The sequence below is a fragment of the Lagenorhynchus albirostris genome, chromosome 1, assembly GCF_949774975.1.
Source record: "Lagenorhynchus albirostris chromosome 1, mLagAlb1.1, whole genome shotgun sequence".
Taxonomy (NCBI): Eukaryota; Metazoa; Chordata; class Mammalia; order Artiodactyla; family Delphinidae; genus Lagenorhynchus; species Lagenorhynchus albirostris.
This window is the reverse complement of record NC_083095.1, coordinates 83,545,148-83,571,391: the sequence shown is the minus strand read 5'-3', so window position 1 is coordinate 83,571,391 and position 26,244 is coordinate 83,545,148. Positions and strand designations below refer to the sequence as shown.

Below are 26,244 nucleotides of genomic sequence, written 5' to 3'. Positions count from 1 at the left end.
GGTTCTCTCCCTGTTTGTTGTTTGGCCTGAGGGGACCCAATACTGGAGCCTACCTGGGCTCTTTGGTTGGGCTAATGGCAGACTCTGGGAGGGCTTACGCCAAGGAGTACTTCCCAGAACTTCTGCTGCCAGTGTCCTTGTCCTCACAGTGACACACAGCCACCCCCGCCTCTGCAGGAGACCCTCCAAATGTAGCAGGTAGGTCTGGTTCAGTTTCCTGTGGGGCCACTGCTCCTTCCCTTGGGTCCCGATGAGCACGCTACTTTGTGTGTGCCCTCCAAGAGTGGAGTCTCTGTTTCCCCCAGTCCTGTCGAAGTCCTGCAGTCAAATCCCACTAGCCTTCAAAGTCTGATTGTCTAGGAATTCCTCCTCCTGTTGCCAGACCCCCAGATTGGGAAGCCTGACATGGGTCTCAGAATCTTCACTCCAGTGGGTGGACTTCTGTGGTGTATGTTTCTCCAGTTTGTGAGTCACCCACCCAGCAGTTACGGAATTTGATTTTATTGTGATTGCAGCCCTCCTACCATCTCACTGTGGCGTCTCCTTTGTCTTTGGTTGTGGGGTATCTTTTTTGGTCAGTTCCAGTGTCTTCCTGTCAATGATTTTTCATCAGTTAGTTGTAATTCTGGTGTTCTTGTAAGAGGGAGTGAGAGCACGTGCTTCTACTCTGCATCTTGAATCAATCTCTCAACATCTTTATTGGAGTGTAATTGCTTTACAATGGTGTGTTAGTTTCTGCTTTATAACAAAGTGAATCAGCTATACATATATCCCCATATCTCTTCCCTCTCGCAACTCCCTCCCTCCCACCCTTCCTATCCCACCCCTCTAGGTGGTCACAAAGCACCAAGCTGATCTCCTTGTGTTATGCGGCTGCTTCCCACTAGCTATGGGCTTTACATTTGGTAGTGTATATATGTCCATGCCACTCTCTCACTTTGTCGCAGCTTACCCTTCCCCCTCCCTGTGTCCTCACGTCTGTTCTCTAGTAGGTCTGTGTCTTTATTCCTGTCGTGCCCCTAGGTTCTTCATGACCATTTTTTTTTCTTAAGATTCCATATATATGTGTTAGTATATGGTATTTGTTTTTCTCTTTCTGACTTACTTCACTCTGTATGACAGACTCTAGGTCCATCCACCTCACTACAAATAACTCAATTTCGTTTCTTTTTATGGCTCAGTAATATTCCATTGTATATATGTGCCACATCTTCTTTATCCATTCATCTGTCGAATGACACTTAGGTTGCTTCCATGTCCTGGCTATTGTAAATAGAGCTGCAATGAACATTGTGGTACATGACTCTGTTTGAATTATGGTTTTCTCAGGGTATATGCCCAGTAGTGGGATTGCTGGGCTGTATGGTAGTTCTATTTTTAATTTTTTAAGGAACCTCCATACTGTTCTCCATAGTGGCTGTATCAATTTACATTCCCACCAATGGTGCAAGAGGGTTCCCTTTTCTCCACACCCTCTCCAGCATTTATTGTTTGTAGATTTTTTGATGATGGCCATTCAGACTTGTGTGAGCTGATATCTCATTGTAGTTTTTTTTTTTTTTTTGCGGTAGGCGGGCCTCTCACTGCTGTGGCCTCTCCCGTTGCGGAGCACAGGCTCTGGATGCGCAGGCTCAGCAGCCATGGCTCATGGGCCTAACCACTCCGCGGCATGTGGGATCTTCCCGGACTGGGGCATGAACCTGTGTCCCCTGCCTCAGCAGGCGGACTCTCAACCACTGCGCCACCAGGGAAGCCCTCATTGTAGTTTTGATTTGCATTTATCTAATGATTAATGATGTTCAGTATTCTTTCATGTGTTTGTTGGCCATCTGTATGTCCTCTTTGGAGAAATGTCTATTTAGGTCTACTGCCCATTTTTGTATCGGGTTTTTTGTTTTTTTGATATTGAGCTGCATGTGCTGCTTGTAAATTGTGGAGGTTATCTTTGTCAGTTGCTTCATTTGCAAATATTTTCTCCCAGTCTGAGGGTTGTCTCTTTGTATTCTTTATGGTTTCCTTTGCAGTGCAAAAGCTTTTAAGTTTCATTAGGTCCCATTTGTTTATTTTTGTTTTTATTTCCATTTCTCTAGGAGGTGGGTCAAAAAGGATCTTGCTGTGATTTATGTCATAGAGTGTTCTGCCTATGTTTTCCTCTAAGAGTTTGATAGTGTCTGGTGTACATTTAGGTCTTTAATCCATTTTGAGTTTATTTTTGTGTATGGTGTTAAGGAGTGTTCTAATTTCATTCTTTTACATGTAGCTGTCCAGTTTTCCCACCACCACTTATTGAAGAGGCTGTCTTTTCTCCACTGTATATTCTTGCCTCCTTTATCAAAAATAGGGTGACCATATGTGTGTGGGTTTATCTCTGGGCTTTCTATCCTGTTCCATTGATCTATATTTCTGTTTTTGTGCCAGTACCGTACTGTCTTGATTACTATAGCTTTGTAGTATAGTCTGAAGTCAGGGAGCCTGATTCCTCCAGCTCAGTTTTTCTTTCTCAAGATTGCTTTGGCTGTTCGGGGTCTTTTGTGTTTCCATACAACTTGTGAAATTTTTTTTTCTAGTTCTGTGAAAAATGCTAGTGGTAGTTTGATAGGTATTGCATTGAATCTGTAGATCGGTTTGGGTAGTATAGTCATTTTCACAATGTTGATTCTTCCAATCCAAGAACATGGTATATCTCACCATCTGTTTGTATCATCTTTAATTTCTTTCATCAGTGTCTTATAGTTTTCTGCATACAGGTTTTTTGTCTCCTTAGGTAGGTTTATTCCTAGATATTTTATTCTTTTTGTTGCAGTGGTAAATGGGAGTGTTTCCTTAATTTCAATTTCAGATTTTTCATCATTAGTGTATAGGAATGCAAGAGATTTCTGTGCATTTATTTTGTATCCTGCTACTTTACCAAATTCATTGATTAGCTCTAGTAGTTTTCTGGTGTCATCTTTAGGATTCTCTATGTATAGTATCATGTCATCTGCAAACATGACTGCTTTACTTCTTTTTTTCTGATTTGGATTCCTTTTATTTGTTTTTCTTCTCTGATTGCTGTGGCTAAAGCTTCCAAAACAATGTTGAATAAGAGTGGTGACAGTGGGCAACCTTGTCTTGTTCCTGATCTTAGTGGGAATGGATTCAGTTTTTCACCATTGAGGATGATGTTGGCTGTGGGTTTCTCATATATGACCTTTATTATATTGAGGAAAATTCCCTCTATGCCTACTTTCAGATTGGCTGTTTTTGAAAAATTCCTCCTTGTTTAGTTGACTGACTTCCTAGGAAATTTCCCAGGCAATGATATGAATTAATAATAAAGTGATTAAGAATACATTTTTACAAGGTTCCCACGAAGACCACTGGGATGGAAAAAAGCAATGTATAAAACGCAGTGCTGCGGCTTCCCTGGTGGGAAGAATACACCTGCCCATGCAGGGGACATGGGTTCTAGCCCCGGTCCCGGAAGATCCCACATGCTGTGGAGCAACTAAGCCCGTGTGCCACAACCACTGAGCCTGTGTTGTGGAGCCCATGAGCGACAACTACTGAAGCCCACAAGCTTAGAGCACATGCTCTGCAACAAAGAGAAGCCACTGCAATGAGAAGCCTGCGTACTGCAACGAAGAGTGGCCTTGGCTCACCACAACTAGGGAAAGCACATGCACAGCAACAAAGACCCAATGCAGCCAAAAATAAATAAATAAAATAAATTTATAAAAATAAATGCAGTGCTTAAAGTTAGAGTAATTTGTGTAAATTTTAGCAGGAAAATTTAGTCTGTCAGTTATTTCTCTTGGATCTCAAAGCAAATTTTTACTTGCTTGGAAATATAAATTATAACTGGAATCATAATAATATACAGTATCAATTTTGAAATATCTGAAACTGTAATTTGATGATGTATCTTTAGGTTACTCATTAGTTATAGAAACATTAAACAGAAACTTAAGAAACTTTAAGCAAGGTAATTATATAATGATAGACATAGTCCAACTCTATCTGGGAATACTCATTGACAGAATTTTGAGGGAACAGGAAACATTAACAGATTCCCTAATTAAAGGAATAAAAATGATCTGACTTTCTTGTTTGTATGTACAGGATTGGAAACCATGTTAGAATTTTTTAAAATATCGATGAATATAGTTGCCTTCTTTTCCCATGTTTACACTTTTACTTCTCTTTTATTAGTCTGCAAAAAATGGTGAAGCTTTACAAAGTAATGAGGAGATGGAAAGTACAAAAAACTTTCTAGCTTTAACTGCTGCATCAGAAGAAACTGTTGGTGAGTAAAATTGATTCATCTTCATTTTTATCTCAGGGTCATAGAATATTTGGATTAAAGTAAAAGTCCCAATTCAGTTACCTTTTCTTTTTCTTTGTGAGTTTAATTCTTTAGAGGAAATGATCACGTTGGATAGGACTATATGGAACCACTCTGAAGTTAGGTATGTTTCAGAGTCTTCTAGTGTTTGTGTCTCCTCAAGGGTGAGGAGGATAAGGCAGTGAAAAATCAGGAAATAGACAAAGTGTGTCTTTGCCTTTACTTCCTGTGACTCTTAGGTGCCTCTACACACCCAGTTTGTGCAGTCCCCTAACTGCCTGGGATTGTCCCATGAGGTATATCACTCAGGCCTCTGCACCCTTTCATAAAAATCCATTACTGATTTGTCCTTTCCCCGTTCTCTCATAGTTCTGGTTTGTGAGACCAGCCAGTTAATTCTGTGCATATGTTTCTACTTCCTCCACTTGTGTGTATGTAACAGTTGACCCTTGAACAACATGGTGGTTAGGGGCACTGCTGCTGTGCAGTTGAAAATCCAGGTATAACTTTATAGTTGGCCCTCTATACCTGCAGTTCTGCATCCATTGATTCAACCAACCAAGGATTGTGTAGTACTATAGTATGCATTTATTGAAAAAGATCCGTGTATAAGTGAACCTGTGCAATTCAAACTTATGTTGTTCAAGGGTCAACTGTACATTTGTGATTCGCCTCCTCCTCCTCCTCCTTCTTTTCCTTCTTCCTTCTTTTCTTTCTTTTTCTTCTTCTACAGAAGTACTGTGGAATCATATAACTTATTTTAATTTACTTACTTAGTAATGAATGTTTTAGTGATTGGGAAGACATGGATTTTTTGGCAGGACACTTTTGAAATCCTTTAACTAACATCATCTAAATGGTCATATAGTATCTCTTGGGCATTAGACTGGCTCTAAGTAGGGGTCCCAGGAGTGGGATTGCTGGATCATATGGTAGCTGTTTTTAGTTTTTTAAGGAACCTCCATACTGTTCTCCATAGTGGCTGCACCAATTTACATCCCAACAGTGTAGGAGAGTTCCCTTTTCTCCACACCCTCTCCAGCACTTATTATTTGTAGACGTTTTGATGATGGCCATTCTGAATGGTGTGAGGTGGTACCTTGTTGTGGTTTTGATTTGCATTTCCCTATTAATTAGCTATGTGGAGCATCTTTTCATGTGCCTATTGGCCATCTGTATGTCTTCTTCTGAGAAATGTCTATTTAGATCTTCTGCCCATTTTTTGATTGGTTTGTTTGTTTTTTTGTTATTGAGTTGTATGAGCTATTCGTTTATTTTGGAAATTAAGCCCTTGTTGGTCACATTATTTGCAAATATGTTCTCCTAGTCTGTAGGTTGTCTTTTAGTTTTGTTGATGGTTTCCTTTGCCGTTCAGCATCTGTATTTTAGAATGCAGGAGCTAAATGCTAATTTCACCACTGAGGCATTTCTAAGAGGCCACACTTGCTGTGCTTGACTCTGGAGCAAGGACTTTAAAACAGGCCACTCTGTAAAGGGATCCATGGTGGCCTTTTGACATTAGCCTTTTGGTCACAGAGTTCACTACTGAGTGAACTTTAGGCCTTGGAGGGAAAGACTTGTTTTCAGCTGGCCTTTCTTCACGAACAAATCTGAACTATCAGATACATTTAATTTTAAAAGCCCATGACAGGTCCATTTGGTTAAATCTATGGAGCTCAGAGTTGTATCTCTGGAGTCACGTGACTACTGTAGGCCCTGTAGACATCTACGTTCATGCTAGATTAGTACTAATACTCTAACATGGAAACTTCTTAGACTTCATGGTCTGGAAGCTGGAGTTACCAGAGGCTTGGCCAGAGAGAATCATTGCTTTAAACATTACCATGTCAGAGTTTCAATTTTTAGATTTCGAATTCTTAGTCACTTATTGTGTACTGGCAGTGTTTATCGTGTGCAGAGCAGATAAGATATGAGAGTAGGGTCAGTGTGAAAGGAAATGGGGATCAAAGATGCTTTTGGGTAAATCAAGGGTCTGTCGCCCTTCATTCTTGCTGCCGTCTGTCTTGATTAGCTCACGGTTGACTAGTTCACCAGAATGAAGAGACAGCACTATTGTACTCCTGGTTCTTCAGATTTAATTAGACTTTCTTGGTGGCTGGCCTTTCATAGAAGACAGGTTCCTTAATGGAATGTCTTGCTGGCTCTTCACATCCTAGGCATGTCAGCAGTCACATATATATCTGGTCTTTAAAAATCTTAAAACCCAAAAGAGATAGCATTTACTATAAACTACATTATTAGCCTAATGATATATTTTTTTTACATTTGACATAACGTAATTATTACCTTATTCCAAAAGAGGTAACTTTTGGAATCTTCAGTTTATGAAATGTGTTATTAGCAAGTATGAAAGAAATGTATGAAAGAAAGGCATAGAAATGAAAGAGTCCAATTTTACCACCTAGCACTGATTTTTGATAGTCTCATATTTCTACTATTACAGCATAGCCGCATATCATGAAATGTTGTGACACTGCTTATATCTGTTGCGTCCTGAGATTAGTTTCTTTCCCAGGTTATTCACTGAACTTCAACTACCCCTCTTAATTAAAAATGTAAAAATTTTAAAAATTAAAAAATTATTTTGATCAAGCCTATGGATAGCCATAAATTTTAAAGTAAAGTGTTTCTTATAAGGCTTATTATGAAAACAGAAATCTTTTGCTCTCTTTTCCTCCATGATCATTTTTTTTCTTTGTTCCCTGGAAAGCTCAAAGTCCTTGTAAACTGTCCAGTAGGTGGCGGCATCTAGTTAAAATAGTACTTTAAAAGCATCTCTTGAAGAATTTAGAGCCAGGCTTATTTGGACTTGAACTTTAAACACAAATCTATAAATACCCAAACCTACTTTTTGCTGTTCTTATTTTTTTCCTTTAAACAAAGGGAGAAATCTTAGGATGAGTGTTCTTCTTGATTTCTCCCAGTCATTTCCTTAACTTTCTTAAGAGTAACTCGAGGGACTTTGGGCTAGTGGCAGAATGGCAATTTCCAATCTGTTTTCCCACCCTCTAAACACAAAATGCATCCTTTGGGGATGTTATAGTCCCTTTATCACATCACAAATAAACAATAGCAAAAAAAAAAAAAGAAAAGATACTTGTGTATTTAGTTTTATTTATAGGAACTAAACACAAATGGGGCGTTGACTCTATGAGAAAGATAAACACCACATTAAATTGATTTCTTTTTAAACCACATTTTGACTTCATAAACCAGAGATAATATCCTCAATACTGAGGTTTCAAAGTGGACAGTATTGCACTTGCTAGAGATTTCAGAAGTATTTTAAAAGTCTGTCTCACCACATTTTTGAGGGATCACTTTAAAGCTTTTCTAGAGAAATGTGAAAATCATTTACCATACCAGGAGTTTTCCCTTAGTTTTTAGCATTTATCTGATGGATAGAGGTAGAATTCATTACTCTCTGAGACGAATATATCTAGTGATAGGATTGCTTGTTATCGGTGTTTTGGATAGAGGTTATTCTTTTTTGCCTTTGTCACTTTTGCCCTTGTGTTTCCAGCTCCAATGTATAAGTACATGTAAGCACAAAACAGTGGCACTTTAATCAGTCAGATTTCTCAAAATTTGCAAATACCTCTTTCAAAATGATTTTCTGTGAAATTTAGGAAAATGTTGCTTCTGCTCTTGCATGTTAAGATTAAATATTCCAAGAAAATTTGGTAGTCTCTTTCTGCTGTGATTTGCAGAGGACTTGGGGAGAAAATCACATAATTGTGCTGACTGGTACAGCTAAGGATTTTTGATTTTTAACCTCTGTTATATTCTCAGTATTGCTTAGCAATTTCTCTTACATTCTCCAAAGTGGCTCTTCCAAATTGTTACTGTGTATTTAACCTTCCATCCTCTTATGCAAGTCCTTTACCCTGGCAGTCTTAGGGTTCAGAGAAAATGCACCAACTGGTTGGGAGTCCCTTCCAAATTCTTGCTTTCTGTCTCCAAATTGCACTCTGACTGTGCTCCTCTACCCTCTTCCCTCTTCCCTTAGATGGAGGGCAGGTGCTCTTCTTCTCCAAGGCCAAAGTCAATAATGTCCCATCCCCTTCACTCTACTCCTGCCTCCTGATCCATCAGTCTTTCTGTCTCTTACCTAGAGCATCTCTCTTGTCTCCTCTGGGTCCTTCCCTTCAGCTAACCAGGCTTAAATGTTCTGGCCCTAAAACAGAATCAAAGAGCCATCAAACCAACAAAACATACAAATAAAACCTCCTCCCTCGGTTCGTCACCCTACTCCCAAACAGGTACCATTCGGTTTCCCTCCTCTCCTTAAAGGTCAGACTTCTTGAGAGAATAGTCCGCACCTACTAGTGCTACTTGGTCAACTTCCATTTACTTCCCAACTTCCCAACTGTATTTTCTCCTATCACACTACAGAAACTACTTCATCAGTGGTCCTCCTAAATTCTATATCTAGTGACATCCTCCCAGTTTTCATCCTATTTGATACCTGTCGCATCTGACACAGTTGACCACTCATAGAATAGTAACTTTTTTTTTTTTTTTTACTGGATTCATTATTTCCTGCTGGTTCTCCTCTCCCCCTCCTTATTTCCCATGGTTGAAACCTATTTCTTTTTTTGTATATTTTCGCTATCTTGGTTAATGGTTTCGTCATCCACCCAGTCTTTGTGATGGCTAATTGTATGTGTCATTTGGGGATCACAGGATGCCCAGATGTCTGGTTAAGCATTATTTCTGGGTGTATCTGTGAGGGTGTTTCTGGAAGAGACTAGCATTTGAATTGGTAGACTGAGTGAAGTGAATACTGTCCTGATTGTGGGTGGGCATCATCCAATACTTTGAAGGCTTGAATAGAACTAAAATGTAGAGGGGGGAGGGATTGGCCCTCTCTCTGCCTGACTGTTCGAGTTGGGACATTGATCTCCTCTGGCCCTCAGTAATAATTATTTTATTTATTCTAATTACCTTTAGTTGTTTGCTTTGAGTCTTGTTAGTTTATGATCACCTGGAAATAATATTAATTTTCGACACTTATTCCTATTCTGAGAACTTTATAAGGACATAGTGTTGAAATTTATTCAATGTATTTCAATATCTATTTAACGTATTGTAAAGCTTTTTCTTCTTGACAAACTTAATTAATGTTTCAAAATTAATAGATTTAAATACTAAATTAGTCTTTTATTCCTAGGTTAATGTATTTCTTGGTTATGGAGGATTATTATTTTAATTTAGTACCAGATTTGAATGGCTGAATTTATTCAGAATTTTTGCGTCTGTATTTATAAGTGAAATTAGCTGTGTGTTTGTGTGTGCGCGTGTGCCCATGTGCATGTATGTCATGGTGTAGCAGGTAGAGGTGGGGTTGGTGGTGGTTGTGTGTATGCTTTGTCAGTCTGTGTTAGCTTCATAAAATGAATGGGGCTAGCTGTCCATTTATTTCTAAGCTTTGAAACAGTTTATATAACATGGGGATTATCTGTTTCCCCCGAATTTGAAAGATTTCACTGGAAAAACCATCTGGTTCAAATAATTTCTTGGAGGCAATTCTCTGATTCTTTTCTCAGCTTCTTTCATATTTACTATTGTATTACAGTTTACTAGTCTTCTGGAGTCAATTTTGGCAATATGTCCACATCATTGAGATTTTAAAGTATCCATTTCACTGAGATTTAAACTTTTACTAATAAAACTTCATATAGCATTCAAAAATGATAATTCTCCTTCTTATTGTTTATATGTCCCATTTCTTATTTCTAATTTTGTTAGTTGTTTGTTTCTCTTTTTAATCTGGAACTTTTGTAAAGTTAATTTTTAATTTTAGCAGTTTTAGATTTACAGGAAAAATATGAAGAAAGTACAGAGATTTTCCATATACCTGCAACGAGTTTCCCTTTTATTAAGATTAGTATGGTACCTTTGTTACAATTAATGAACCAATATTGATACATTATTATTAACTAAAGTCCATACTTTATTCAGGCTTTTAGTTTTTACCTGATGTCCTTTTCCTGTTCCAAGATCCCATCCAGTATACCACAGTACGTTTACTCATGTCTCCTTAAGCTACTCTTGGCTGCACACTTTCTCAGACTTCCCTTGTCTTTGATGACCTTGGCAGTTTTGAGGAGTACTGGTCAGGTATTTTGTAGAATTTGCAGCAGTTATGACTTATGTCATGGATTTCACATGATTCGATTTGTATTGTATGTTCTTGGGAGGAAGACCATAGAGTTAAAGTGCCATTTTCATTACATCCCATCATACTATCAGTATAACTTATCACTGTTGATGTTAACTTTGATCACCTGGCTGAGGAAGTATTTGTCAGGTTTCTCCACTGTAAATTTTCTCAAATTTCTTTTCCGTACTGTCTTCTTCAGAAGAAAGTTACTATGCGCAGCCCATACTTAAGGAGTGGGGAGTTATGCATCACTTCCTTGATGGCAGAGCATTTACATAAACTATTGTGAATTATTCTTTATTATTATTTTTACATTTTATTTATTTATTTTTAAAATTTTCTGCTCTGGGTCTTTGTTGTGGCTCTTGGGCTTCTCTAGCTGTGGCGCGGGCTCAGTAGTTGTGGTGCGTAGGCTTAGTTGCCCCGCGGCGTGTGGGATCTTAGTTCCCCGACCAGGGATTGAACCCCTGTCCCCTGCGTTGGAAGGCAGATTCTTAACCACTGGACCACCAGGGCAGTCCCATTGTGAATTATTCTGCATGGGGGATTCATCTAGTCTCCTTATTTATTTATTTCACTATTGACTTGTGGATATTTGTTTATACTTTGGATTATTTCATTGCTCAAAATTTTACAGCTTTGACCATTGGGAGCTTGTTCAGTTGACTCTTGTGTCCTTTTGTCATATTTCCTCCACTGTGTGTTTTATTTTGCTGTTGTTGTGAGCACTTCCTCACTTTGTGGCTTCAGACTCATCTTCTTTGTTTCTTACCTGAGTCCTAGAATCAGCGTTTCTCCAATCAGCTGGTTCCTCTTATTGGAGAATGATACTAGAAACCAGATCTGGATGCTAGGTGTGCTTGCTGTTACTGGGGAGTTGTTGACTCTAGGCCTTCTGTGTAACCTGTTACACACTTATCTATAAATATCTCTATGTGTAACCATCTGTATCTGTATTAGGCTAAACATAGGTTCATACTTAGGTCTCTGACTTTATTACCCCATGGATCATTCTAGCCTTTTCTCTTGCTTATCTGTAACCACCACTCCAACAGTGAAACACCTGGCTCTCATCAAAGGCCATCCATTTACTTAATTGTTCAATTCTACCGTATGTGTGTAGTGATACCAGAATTGTTGACCTGTACCCCACAGGACATAACCTCATCAACTGGAGTACAGAGCTCACGTGCAGTTTCTGTTGCCTTTAGTCTTGCAGAGTCTACTCATTTCCACAGTTACTTAAAGTGAGCATTTTTCCCTTCACCCCCTCCAGTGACATTATTTCATACATTGATAACACAGATTGTTTTATCAAATTCTGTATTTTATCCTGGGATTCTGTGACATCCTAAATAATCTTTTGAAAATTGTGTACATTAAGGTTCACTCTCTGTGCTGTGAAGTTATAGGTTTCCAAAAATGTATAGTGTCGTGTAACCACTGTTACGGTATAATACAGAATAGTTTTACCACACTTAAAGATCCCCTCTGTGGATGAATGGATAAAGAAGATGTGGCACATACATACAATGGGATATTACTCTGCCATAAAAAGAAATGAAATTGAGTTATCTGTAGTGAGGTGGATGGATCTAGAGTCTGTCATACAGAGTGAAGTAAGTCAGAAAGAGAAAAACAAATACTGTATACTAACACATGTATATGGAATCTAAAAAAAAAAAAAAAGAATGGTCATGAAGAACCTAGGAGCAGGGAATAAAGATGCAGATCTACTAGAGAATGGACTTGAGGACAGGGGGAGGGGGAAGGGTAAGCTGGGACAAAGTGAAAGAGTGACATGGACATATGTACACTACCGAATGTAAAACAGATAGCTAGTGGAAAGCAGCCGCATAGCACAGGGAGATCAGCTCAGTGCTTTGTGACCACCTAGAGGGGTGGGATGGGGAGGGTGGGAGGGAGGGAGATGCAAGAGGGAGGGAGATGCAAGAGGGAAGAGATACGGGGATATATGTATATGTATAGTTGACTCACTTTGTTATTAAGCAGAAACTAACACACCATTGTAAAGCAATTATACTCCAATAAAGATGTTAAAACAAACAAACAAAACAAACAGAGGTCCCCTGTGTGAATCGCCATTGAACTCTCCCTTCTTCCCCCAAACCTCTAGCCACCACCGATTTTTTTACTGTCTCTCTAGTTTTGCCTTTTCCAAATGTTGTATAATTGGAATCATTCCGTATGTAGCCTTTTTCAGAGTGGGTTTTTTAACTTAGCAATATACAGTTAAGATTCATCCATGTCTTTTTGTGACTTGATGGCTGATTTCTTTTTGTCACTAAATATTTTTCTATGGATGTACCACTGTTTGTTTTTCCCTTCATCTATTGAAAGATATCTTGATTGCTTCCAGTTTTTGATGAATACGAATAAAGCTGCTTTAAACATTAGTGTGCAGATTTTGGTGTGGACATAAAATTTCCATTTTGGGGCGTAAATATGTAGGAGCAGGATTGCTGGATCATACAATAAGTGTTTAATTTTGTAAGAAACTGCCTGTCTTCCAAAATGGCTCTACCATTTCATATTCCCACCAGCAAAAATGAAAGTTCCTATTGTTCTGCATCCTTGCCAGCAATTGGCATTGTCAGTTTTTTGGATTTTAGCCATTCTAATAGGTATATATTGATATCTCATTGTTGTTTTAATTTGCATTTACATTTCCCTAATGACAAAGGGTGTTGAGTATCTTTTCAGGTGCTTGTTTGTCATATATATATTTTCTTTACTGAGTTGTCTGTTTAGGTCTTTTGCCCATTTAAAAAAATCAGATTGGTTGTTTTCTTGTTGAGTTTTAAGAGTTCTTTGTACATTTTGGATACAACTCCTTTGTCAGATATGTGTTTTGCAAATATTTTCTCCCAGCCTGTGGCTTGTAATTTCCTTCTCTTAACAGTATCTTTTGCAGAGCAGATGTTTTAAATTTTAATAAGCTTAACTTACCAATTTTTTCTTTCATGGATCATGCTTGTGGTGTTGTATACAAAAACTCGTCACTAAATTGAAGCTCATATAGATTTTTATCCTGTGTTTTAGAAGTTTTATAGTTTTGCATTTTACATTTAGGTTTATAATCCAGTTTGAATTAACTTTTGTGAAAAGTATAAGGTCTGTATCTATGTTCTTTTTTTATTTTTTGCACATGGACATCCAGTTGTTCCAGCACCATTTGTTTAAGAGATTATCCTCTCTCTATTCAACTGTTTTGTTCTTTTGCTAAAGATTAGTTGCCTATATTTTTGCAGGTCTATTTCTGAACCCTCTATTCTGTTGCAGTGATCTATGTGGCTATTCTTTTGCCAATACCATGCTATCTTGATTACAGTGAGTTTTCTCTTTTTAAAATTATACTTGAGTATTTTTCTTTTTATACCTTTGTGAGCCAGTTTTGAATTTCTTTGCTAATTCTGACCATTATCTATATTTCTTTTCTTGAACTTGTTATTGTTTTCTCTAGCTTCTTCAGTTAAACTAGTTAAGCTCATTTTATTTTCTCTTAAAATATGTGTCTGCTAGGGCTGCCATAAAAAAAATACCACAGACTGGGTGGCTTAAACAGCAGAAACTTATTTTCTTACAGTTTTGGAGGCTAGACGTCTAAGATCAAGGTACTGGAAAATTTGTTTTTTGGTGAGGTCTCTCTTCCTGGCTTACAGACGGCCACGTTCTCACTGTGTCCTCACATGACCTTTTCTCTGTGCACAAGGGCAGAAGAGGAGCAGGGTGAAGATATCTCTGGTGCCTCTTCCTCTTCTTGTGAGGACACCAGTTCTATTGGATTAGTACCCCACCTAATAACCTCATTCAACTTTAATTACCTCCGTAAAATACAGCCACACTGGGGGTTAGGGCTTCAATGTATGAATTTTGGGGGGTTACAGTTCAGTCCATAACAATATGATAAAAGCCCCATTGCTATAAATTTGTTTCTGCATATAGATTTAGCTTTGTACTACATTCTTTGTTGTATGGTATCATCATTATTCTCTACAGGTTGTTATTGTACTCTTATTTCTTCATTGACCTTATAGTTAATTAGAAAATGGTGCTTTTCCCTTGTTCTCCAGGATTTTTTTTAAGCGCTCTGTTTTAAAAGTCAATGTGGAAATCTATAACACTGTGGGCATTGTTTTGGTATTTTGAGTTTATTGAAATTTCCTCTGTAGGCTAATAGGGTGGTTCTTAATTGTAGGGGACATTTGGATGTGTGCATTTTTGTTTGGTGTCATGATGTGCAGTGGGAAGAGGTCAGTTTCTACCTAATCGGGGAAAGTGAGAACTTCTGGTTCTCTTCTATGCCACAGGCCAGTCATGCCATTGTATGTCATATGTTTCTCTCTGTGTGTGTGTTGGGGTCGGGAGGAGAGAGAGAGAGGGAGAAAGAAAGGGTGAATATATTAGGCCCTGTCTTCCTCTAAATATGCCACACTGCCATTGCTGCTTTGGAGCTGTCAGGGGTAGGTGTGGAGCACTGTGTGTGGAGTCTCCTCCCAAGTTCCAGGTATGCAGTGAGGCAGAGCCCACAGGGCTCTGGTTTTCCCGTTCTCTTTGGTGCCTATCCAACTCCAAGATTTCACCTCTAATGGGATGAGTGCCAGGGAGCAGCCTCACGTGTGTGTCACTTGTGTCTTCTGCAAACTCATCCCCTCTGATGTTCTTCTAGGTCCTTCCCATTGTCTGGGATGGGCTTTCTTCTCTAGGTGGCAGGAAGCAACTTAAATCAATCCTGCAATCTTCCTCTTTTAAGACTCTTGTTAAAAATTGTGCTGAAAACTGTTGAAAATTGTAAAGCACTATAAAATTGAAAGAGTCTTTCATTCAATTAAAAAAAAGTTAATAAAACAATTGTGCTCAGTCTTTCAAGGTCTGGCCCTTGATCTCTCAAGGGAGACTTTTTTCCCCCAGAACAATGTTTGTAATGAGGAAATATGAAAATTTTCCTATTAACCTCTAATTTTGATATAATTTCAGACTTAAAGTCTGAAAAGTATGAAGAATTCTCAAATACCCTTTATACAGATTCTCCAAGTGTTAACATTTACCACATCCTCTGTCTTCCTGTCCACAAGAGGACACACACATGCACACAAATCAGGAAATAAGTATCGATACAATACTACTATCCAATTGACAGACTTTCTTCATGCTTTGCCAGTTGTCACACTAAAATCCTTTCTAGCAAAAGAAAATTCAATATAATGCATTGCATTTAATTGTCATGTCTCTTTAGTCATTCTTTGTGTTTTATGACATTAGCATTTTGGAAGATTATAGGTCTGTTATTTTGTAGACTGTTGCCCAGTTTGGGTTTGTTTATGTTTCCATATATTGGGTTCAAGTTATGCATTTTTGGCAGAAATCCCACAGAAGTGGTACTGTGTTCTTCTTCATAAATCATATCAGGAAATGCATGATGTTGATTGTTCCGTCACTGATGATGTTAACTTTGATCATTTGATTAAGGTGGTGTCTGCCAGGTTTCTGCACTGTAAAGTTACCATTTTTCTTTTTGTACTGAATAAGTTATCTCATGGAAGGATACTCTGAGGCTATTATCCTGTTATTCTTCAAACTTTCACCCATGAGTTTTATTATCCATTGATGATTCCTACCTGAATCAGTTATTATTATGATGGTTACCAAATGGTTATTTTCTAATTCCATCATTTCTTCTACATTAATTAGAATGTTTTTTGACTATAAGGAAGAGCTTTCTAATGGAGGACTTTTGGAATTTAGAAAATGCTTTTTCTCTCTCAAGGAGTTGAGCTCCTGCAGTTGAATGTCTGCCTTTTACAACTGTTGTCTTTTAAACTCAAGACTGAGCTATGAGGCCTTTGTTCTAGGCTGTACCCATCTTCTGTCTGAGGCAATGACTACCCTGCGACTATGGGTGAAGAGCCACAGGGTCACACGAATGATTTCAGCCTAGGAAAAACCCCTGGGTTTAAAAGCTTCAGTATCACCTTGCTATAATAGTTTTTAGTATTGCAAGTTTTCATATTTTTGTGTCTTTCTAGATACTTTAGTTTAAAATTGAGTGAAACTGCTATTAAAGAGGAATTATGTGATCAAAAATAAATATATTACCACTTTGGATATGTGATGCAACTTAAACCAATAACAGAACGTTGCCAAATTGCTGACTCGATGAGCCTGCTTTAATGAATATTTTAAGACCCCTAATAGTAGTGGTTGCAAAACAACTAAAGTTTGAAAAGAACTTTACACCTTTTTGCTTTTTGAGTAGCTTACCCCTCTCCCTGCAAGGCTTATACCACTAATTTGCTAGATTAACTCATCAAAGATTGTACAAGGATTATGGTTGTAATGTCAATCCTGGTGATGTCAGATTGTTATGAATTCCAAATTAGGGAATTGGATTGATGAATTTTTTTTTACTGTCAGAAGTTGTACGTTATGAATTTGGTGGTGTTTGTGTGTTAGGGTGAATGTATCTTGCCTGTATTGTCTCCGAGTAGATGCTTGAATCAGGTTTGTTTCAGAGGTAGGTGATGAATCCTGTAGTGTCTTTGAGACTTGTCATGTTTTCTTAAGCAAAAACATTTCTGTGCCATAACCTGGCAGATTCTCTCATATTAAGGCAAAGTGATATTTATTTATGTTAGCAGTTTCTTGTAAATATACAGTGTCTGAAGTAGCTAGTAGAACATGAAACAGATTACATTAAACAAAAAGAGTTAAAAACCACAATTTCCTAATTTCTTTATGGGTATTATCCCAAGAGAATAAATAAAAGAAAAGAAGGCTAACTGCTAAGTGTCTCCCCAGTTTTCTCTCTGAAACACATTCTGTTATTTTAATGACTGACCCTATATCTGAAATCTAAACCTTGGGGATCTAAAATAAAAACACAAAGTTATGCAGTGTGTACATTCTCCGTATTAAGAATATTAGACTTTGGGTACATTATCTCCAGTTAATTAATGTGATATTTTAGTGCAACCTTGTACATCCTCTTTGCACAGAAGTTCTAGGGAAATTCTGTTGATTATCTTGATTGCTCTGTTTTGAGTGGCTCATGTGTACAAAGATGATTATCATTTCTACCTGAAAGTGACATTGTCTTTTTTTTTTGAAAGTGACATTGTCTTAAAAAACGTGTGTGGAGGGAATTGAGGAATATTGCAGAGAACATTAGGTCTTATCTTTTTTAAAACAACTGTTCACATAAACAATTCCTTATTTATTTTGTGTGTATTGAACACGTGATTTTTAAATCAATAGATCCTTCTTGCTATGAGCACGAAGATACCTTTTTCTCTGTGTTTCACACTCAAGTCCCTCCAGAAGACTATGAAAACTGTATACAGAATGTCAATAAAGGTATGTGATTTTACATACTGTCACAAGAAGATACTAGCAGGATGTAGAAATATTCACAGATGAAACGATTTGATGTGATTTAATTCAGTGGTGAGTGGAAGTAGGTGAGGTTATAGATGAAACAAGATTGGTCATTATTGAAGTTAGTTGTTGAGGGTTCATTATACCAGTCTTTCTACTTTTGGATTGAAATTTTGTATAATAAAGAGCTAAAGAAGATCTGGCTGCAAGTAATAGAAACCTAGCTTTAAGTGAAAAAGAAAATTTATGGAAAGAATCCGGCTGGTAGACAGCTTCTTTGATTCCCAAGAGCATATCCTGTGGCTAGTCATTGAGAGGGCAATTCAATTCCTAAATCCTAGAGAAGAGACCAACTGATCTGTCTTGGGTTAGGTGCCCACCCTTGGTTCAACCAACTCATCCAACCTAGCAAGGGTTGGGGTCACTATAGGAACATGGCAGCTTCTACCCTGGATCACTACCAGGATGGAGAGAAGAGGACATTTCTAGGGAGATAATTCCTACCAGACAATCTAAGGTTTAATCCTACAATTTATTAAAAGTATATTTTAAAGAAACTATTATAAATGTAGACAGAGATGCATTTAATTTGATTTATTTTAATGTTGTATTGTTTAAGAGAATATGAAACTTCAACTGAATGAATAGACTTCATATTTCAACTTAAAAGACTGTATACAATTTGGATTATGGGAAAAAGTTATATATTTTATATCTAAGAAGGCCACTCACCAGAAAAGTAACTCATACTTTAACTATTGATAGTTTATTTAAAAAAATCATGTTATTGATTAAAGAATAAAACCCCAATTATAAAGGATAGAAAAGTAAAACTTTTCTTTTGTCCGAAAAGAAATTAAATCCAGAGATCTCACCCTTTTCCTTGTTCTTTTCAGCTAGTGTTATCAACATTTATTCTTTAATTATGAAATTTGTACTGAATCTTTGATAATAAGCTGTAAATACACCAATTGACTAGCTCCCTTAATCCTTTTTATTGAAGTAACCTCTCTCATAAAACAAAGGTAACTTTTAAGTAAGCCTTGTCTGCATTGAGCTACTGGCTAGTGTTTTTTTCTGTTGGACTTTAATATGGCAATTTATCCTATTTTGTAAGGTGGACTCCATTTCTCATTTAAGAAGACTCTTCTTTCTGTGTATTTTTAGAGCTTTAATGAAGGATTCACATAATTTTTTAAAAAATGCTTTAAATGTGACTACAATGAAAACAAGATATTTTATAAAGGGGATAAGAGTCCACAAGTATTTTTCTTACTCTTGTCTTGAGTACTCAGGGTCTGAACAACTCAGAGGCTGACTCAAATCTCTTTTCAAAGGTTGAGAAAAACTGATAAATTGAAATGGGTTTTAGGGATTTGTGCAGATAGGATGTGGAACATCCAGGACACTTATGCCCAGACTTTGCTTAAAAGACAGGTTTGAACAAAAAGTTTATTCTGAGAGGGTGATGGCAAATTAATAGAGTAGCGGGTAATGACTCTAGTCTTTAGGGAAAGTTTTATTTCATATAAAGACTAAAATAAAATATATTTTAAAATTCCCATGACATCAGAGATTTCTCCTTTACATATATCACTTGAAGTTCTTTTTGTGTTTCCCATGATTCCAAAGGAATCAGCATAAGAAGTTTGATACAGGATAATGAATAACAAAAGAAGTTTTATGAGAAATTCATGGCAAATTATGGGAACACATTTATCTTTTTAAGAATAAATCTCTGGGGAATTCCCTGGTGGTCCAGTGGTTAGGGCTCTGCGCTTCCACTGCAGGGGACACAGGTTCGATCCCTGGTTGGGGAACTAAGATCCTGAAAGGCGTGTGGCACAGCCAAAAAAAAAAAAAAAAAAAAAAAATCTCTGTATGTATTAAGTTTCTGGATCTGGAATTTAGAAGTACTTCTATGTGTGTTTTATTTCTTATATATCCTAATATATGCTTAAGGTAAAATTTTAGCATAATGGACAATTATAATTCTGAAAAAATTTTGAACTTTCTTAATATTAGATTTTACGTATGGTGTGGAAAGAAATGAGTCATTGATCAAAGCAGAAAAGAAACCTTTCTCAAATACAGAAAAGATTGAGCTCAGGGGTAAACACAGCCAGGATTTTATTAAGCGAAACATTGAGGTATGTACTTAGAAATTTAGAAGGCAGAATGTGGGATGAAGTGAGCTGCAAGCATGGCAATAGTTGTGTTCATTGTCATTAAATATTTTTTTTGACCATGATGCACGTGTATGTAATTGAAACACTATATACAACTGATAGAAAAGTTTTATGAGCCAGTACTTAACTTCACTGTTTTCTTCTCCATCCTATCCTATTCTATCCCATCCTACCCCTTTTAAAATTGCTAGCTGCAACTTACTACATTTGTTTCATTATGCAGAAATGAATCTGGTTCCTGCAGTTTGAAAAACATTTATTTAGAAAATAGTTTTGGACAGTGTTTCCCAGATTTTAAATTGCATATTTAAAATCAATTTTAAAATTGTTTTATTAAAGTAATGAGACTGATTTTATAACTGGTGCATTTAGAAATTTGAATGGAAAATTCTCCTGGCAGAGTTGGAGAGGCCAACTGGTTGTCTCCCACTGCCCCTGCCCCTTCCGCCCAACTCTAGCAGAGCTTCCTGGCAACCTTGTCTCTTGCTCTGATTAGCTCCCTGATTTAGGGGCTCAACCTTGGTCTTACAGGCCCTGTGGTCTCACTTGGTTTGTCCTTAAGGCAGACTTAGACTAACTAAGGGCAGAAGAACTCCTGTATTAGACCAGAATGCGAATTAATTTATAGCAAGAAATGTAAGTATGGGACAGAGGCTCATGGCAAACCACTCAGGCAGTTAGGTCACTAGAAAGCTATATTGGTGAGTATGAAGTGTTAAGAGGAGAGAGTTAAGTAATTCTTCATAGTTCAAGCCTGATGCTTTTTCCACAATTAGCACGTCTTTTCCAGGCAGACTGGACTCATGGGTCAGCCTGCTGCTGTGAGGACTGACCTCTGGGACTCTCGATTTTTCTGTGCTCCATCTTTGTATGATCTGAAGGAGACCTTCTCCAGCTTGCTCTGTCTCTTTGTGCTGGCTCATTGTATGTTGATTTAGTGTTTAATTTTCCAAGAGCAGTAAGGTTTTCCCCATATCCAAGTTCTTGCTGACACAGACAGCAGCTCCACCATATATTTCCCTTTTTCCCTTTTAACAATAGTAACTGAATCTTATTTAAACTCCTGATATGATATTCTTGAAATTTAAAAGCAGTTTCATTTAGTGAATATATGCCACATAGGAAGTGGTAAGATTCCTTCCAAATGTCTCAGCAAATATGTTTTTGCATTGATACATATTATATAAAGAGAGGTTTGCAAACTGCCCATGTTTTAATTTTAAATAAAATGTTTGTTGAAATGGTTGAATATCTTTGCTTGGAGAATGGACCTCTATCAAAAATTTGGCATAAAGTAAAATTACCTAGCAAATGAAAATGCCTAATCTCACAAATTTTACCTTAGTGTTTCTGTATTGTAGAAGCCTCAGGTCCCATTTTTATTTTTCCTGAACTATGAATTGCTTTGAGTATTTAATATTTTCCATTCATACATTCTGTAGTTGGCCAAGAATTCAGGACAACCAGTAGTTATGATTGACAGAGAGAAGAAAAGGCTGGTTGAACTTTTGAAGGACTTGGATAACAGTGATTCGGGGCTGTCCAGTTCTGAGGTAAGTAAACTCTGATATTCCACAAGCTCTACACTTCTTAATTTTTATTTCTTTAATCATGTTACTGACCCATTAGCATAAATTTATAGTAATTTTTCAAATTATGGAACAATATTTCTGACTTTAAAAAATCCCGTTTTGGGCTTCCCTGGTGGCACAGTGGTTGAGAGTCTGCCTGCCGATGCAGGGGACATGGGTTCGTGCCCCGGTCCGGGAGGATCCCACATGCCACGGAGTGGCTGGGCCTGTGAGCCATGGTCGCTGAGCCTGCGCATCTGGAGCCTGTGCTCTGCAACGGGAGAGGCCGCAACAGTGAGAAGCCCGTGAACCGCAGAAAAAAAAAAAAAAATCCCGTTTTACAAATTTATTTTTATCTCAATTTTCCAATTTATTCTTGCCGATTCATTATTGACTCTCCTATGTCATTATAAGAGTGACGACAATTGGCTTTCACAGTAATAACCTCTGCCTATGATGTGATGGGCTTGGTCATTGATGACATAGAATTGTGTTTCTCTGGATCCTTTTATTTTGGACATTTCTTATTATCCCTGAACTGGTTCCATGATATTTTAGCGAAGTCTTCAGTAATCCTGAAGAGCACCATCCTGCTCCTGCCCAGGTACCGCTGGGCATCTAGTTCCGTGAAGAGTCTGGGGCGAGCACAGACTGAGTCTAAGGAGGGGAAAAGCGTGAATCCAGGGTGCGAATGCAGGCATTTATAGGGCCCAGACAGGCACATAAGGAGTGCAGTGGCTCAGCGTTTGTGCTTGTTTGCATACTAAACTTATAGCCATATTCTTTTTATTTATTTATTTTTTAAAGTTATTTCTGAGATATACATTTTAAAGTAATAACTAGAATTCTTATAACATTATATCAGAACATATAAGATTTTTAGAAATTTCATGTAATATCTGAAACATTTATATTAACATATTTCCATACAAATAACCCACAGAAAGTTTAGTATTAGTTTTTTTGTTGTTTGTTTGTTTATACTGCAGGTTCTTAGTAGTCATCAATTTTATACACATCAGTATATACATGTCAATCCCAATTGCCCAATTCAGCACACCACCATCCCCACCCCAGCACGGTTTTCCCCCCTTGGTGTCCATACGTTTGTTCTCTACATCTGTGTCTCTATTTCTGCCCTGCAAACTGGTTCATCTGTACCATTTTTCTAGGTTCCACATACATGCGTTAATATACGATATTTGTTTTTCTCTTTCTGACTTACTTCACTCTGTATGACAGTCTCTAGGTCCATCCACGTCTCAACAGATGACTCAATTTCGTTCCTTTTTATGACTGAGTAATATTCCATTGTATATATGTACCTCAACTTCTTTATCCATTCGTCTGTCGATGGACATTTAGGTTGCTTCCATGACCTGGCTATTGTAATATTCTTACTTCTACAAAGAAATACATTCTCCTGTGTGCCTTGAAGCTCTTAGCCTTGTCGTCTAGTTTTTATTCCCCTATGTTTAATAGAGATGATGTGATAAATGCTGCTGGCACCCTGCCCAGATCCCTTTTACCTGGCACGTGTGTGCATCCATCCCCCTGCCCTGTGCCAAGGGTGCACAGCTGCCTCCTTCCCTGAATTGCCCTGGGCTAAATGGGAGCTGACCAGCTCAGGACAGCAGCCCCCGCCTCCCCTCACATCCCCTCACCTTGAGATGGGATTAGCTGTGCCCTGCAGTTTGTCCTCCGCCTCTTCCCCAGGGGTCACCCAGTCTTCAGCTGAGACCGTATCCTCGCCTAGCTTTGTTTCCTTCTCCTAGCCTGCTCCCCTCACACCCCTAATCCTGAAAGCATCCCCCCACTAAGTCACTTAAACAAGAATCTCTGCCTCAGGTTCCAGATCTAGGGAACCCAGCCTAAGACGTGTAGGTTCAGAGGGTAGTTTTTGCTCTGGGTAAAAAGCAGAGCACGTGCAGCAATATCTGTAGCCAGTGGGGGAGAGCGTGCTGGTCCGTGGCTGCTGCTGCATGGAAATCCTGCCCAGGGCTGCCTGGATCCTCCAGTTCGTCAAGAGAAGCTAGAAATTCAGATGAAAAGAAAAAAAATAACAGTTCTCTATCATTCCTACTCCAGGAAAGGCCAGTGTTGTACTGGTATATATTCCTCCAGGTTATGTATTCACAGCGGACACTGTGGTCTGTAGAAATGGAGTCTCCAGACACTGCAGGTGGTAGCGGAGAGTGGTTGTGTGTGCTGGCTTTGGCAGTCTGTTGTCACCTGGGCTAGAATGCAGGATCCATCATTTCTCAGTTCTGTCACCTTGGGAAGTTATTTCTCTTCACCTCAGTTTCCCCCTAGTTCTGGAGAGAAATCTAAAGTGGTCTCACTGGCCTAGGATCAGTGTTGGCAGGGGGCTGCATTCCTCTCTGGAGGTCCTTCAGTAATTAATTAGTCTCCAAAATCTTATATCTTAACAGGAAAGGATCTTTGGTATGCTTTTATTTCCCTCTTCTCCCCTTTCCTCTCCTCCAGAATGTATTGAAATCACCTGGAATTTTAGTTCCAGGATGTTAGAAGTTTTTCCCTTTATTTAATAAATTAATAAATAAATAAATTTATGGCTGTGTTGGGTCTTCATTGCTGCACGCGGGCTTTCTCTAGCTGTGGTGAGTGGGGGCTACTCTTTGTTGCGGTGCACGGGCTTCTCGTTGCGGTGGCTTCTCTTGTTGTGGAGCATGGGCTCTAGGCGCACGGGCTTCAGTAGTTGTGGCACGTGGGCTCAGTAGTTGTGGCTTGTGGGCTCTAGAGCTCAGACTCAGCAGCTGTGGTGCACGGGCTTAGTTGGTCCGTGGCATGTGGGGTCCTCCCGGGCCAGGGCTCGAACCTGTGTCCCTTGCATTGGCAGACAGATTCCTAACCACTGCACCACCAGGGAAGCCCAGAAGTTTTTCCTGTTTTTTTTTTTTTTTTTTTTTGCGATACGTGGGCCTCTCCCGTTGCGGAGCACAGGCTCTGGACGCGCAGGCTCAGCCGTCACGGCTCACGGGCCCAGTCGCTCCGCGGCATGTGGGATCTTCCCGGACCAGGGCACGAACCCGCATCCCCTGCATCAGCAGGCGGACTCTCAACCACTGTGCCACCAGGGAAGCCCCCAAAACAGTATGCGTCTTATATTTTAGGAATCTTTCTCAATAGTAGCCAAATTTTTAAATCACGTCATTACCTGTGTATTTAAGCTCAACTAATTGTTTATTTGTACAAATCGTTTTTCCTGAGTCATTCTTCTGGAATTAAAAAAAAATTTCCTTGAAATAATAATGGTGTGTAGATAATTTTTTGAGTCTTTGCCTATTCAAAAATTTATTTTTCCCTCATTTGAATGATAGTTTCAAATGGTGGTAGGTAAATCCTAGATGCAAAATCCTTTCTTTCTGGAAGCATCTAGGATTTTCTCTTTATTTTTGAGTTCACAGATTTTATCAGAATGTATTTTATGTGTGTCTTTAAAAACATTTTTGTTCCTGCATGGTACCTTGTAGTTAGGCCCTTTTTATCTGAAGGTTCAAGTCTTTTTTCTGTGCAGAAAATTATCTTATTTCTTCCCTTCTATCATCTCTTTTTCTTTCCTTTTGGGCTTCCTATAAAGTGGGATATCAGTTGGGAATGGGATTGACTTCAGGTAACAGAAAACTTTATAAACAGTGACTTCAGCAAGAAGTTTATTTTTTTCAGTAACAAGAAATCCAGGTATAAGTACCTAATGTCTTTTGATCTTCTTGACCCATGTTTGTAGTGTGGTTTTGTTTTTAGGTGTGCAAGATTGCTGCTATATGTAATGTGTTAATTTTCCAGGCAGAAAGAAAGGGGGAAGGGGAAGGAGAAAAGAGACTCCTCTGAAGTTTTGCCTTTTCCTTTGGGAAGATGTGGTGTCCCCACGACTTCCACCTGCATCTCACTGGCCAAGCTGTCACGTAGTCATTTGTTTCATACAGCTCTGCAAGCGAGACTGGGGATTCAAGTATTTCATTTTCTCTTTTTTTGTGGCAGAGGAAGGCAAGAAAGGAGGAGATTGGAAAAGGGGACTAGGTCAGTCAATGTACCAGCCCATAGATGGGTATAGAATCTCCTGGATCTCTCCTCCAGGTCTTAAAATATTTTTCTCATAATCTTTATCTTTTTTGTCATTTTGCTCATATAAGTTCATTTTACGGTTTTCCTAGTTGGGTTTCAAACATCTCTATTCTGCTACTTAGCTATGCAGCCCTCTTTTGAGATTGTTGTTGTTATTTTTACAGTTACTATTGTTTTTAAACTAATATTTGCTGAGAGTTCTTTCTGTAAGTCCTCTGAGGAGAAAGTGTCCTTTCTTATTACCTGATGTGGGAGATAGACATTTTATACGGAGATTCTATGAAGCCATATAGGTGGTGGCACATGTTGGAATAGAGATGTAGTGGAGGAAGATGTGAATATGGCAGGAAGCATTTAGGAATACTTTGAGGAAGGGACCGATCTACTGTTTTCTCAAACTGTACGAAACTTCTTGCCACGCTTCACATTTGCTGTAGTCTTTCAAGCGTCTGTGTGCCCATTTCTTTATGGAGTGCTCCGCCACTTCGTCTC

At 38.4% G+C, this 26,244-nt stretch overlaps 1 protein-coding gene across 1 annotated transcript in view; it reads left to right on the top strand.

The window, feature by feature from the left end:
- Positions 1-26,244, top strand: part of FSIP1 (fibrous sheath interacting protein 1) — a 195,565-nt gene that overhangs the window by 16,925 nt on the left and 152,396 nt on the right. The window contains exons 4-7 of the mRNA XM_060164296.1: positions 4,192-4,285; positions 17,787-17,885; positions 19,932-20,056; positions 21,538-21,648. Of these exons, the coding sequence (XP_060020279.1) occupies positions 4,192-4,285; positions 17,787-17,885; positions 19,932-20,056; positions 21,538-21,648 (429 nt within the window). The remainder of the gene's footprint in view (positions 1-4,191; positions 4,286-17,786; positions 17,886-19,931; positions 20,057-21,537; positions 21,649-26,244) is intronic.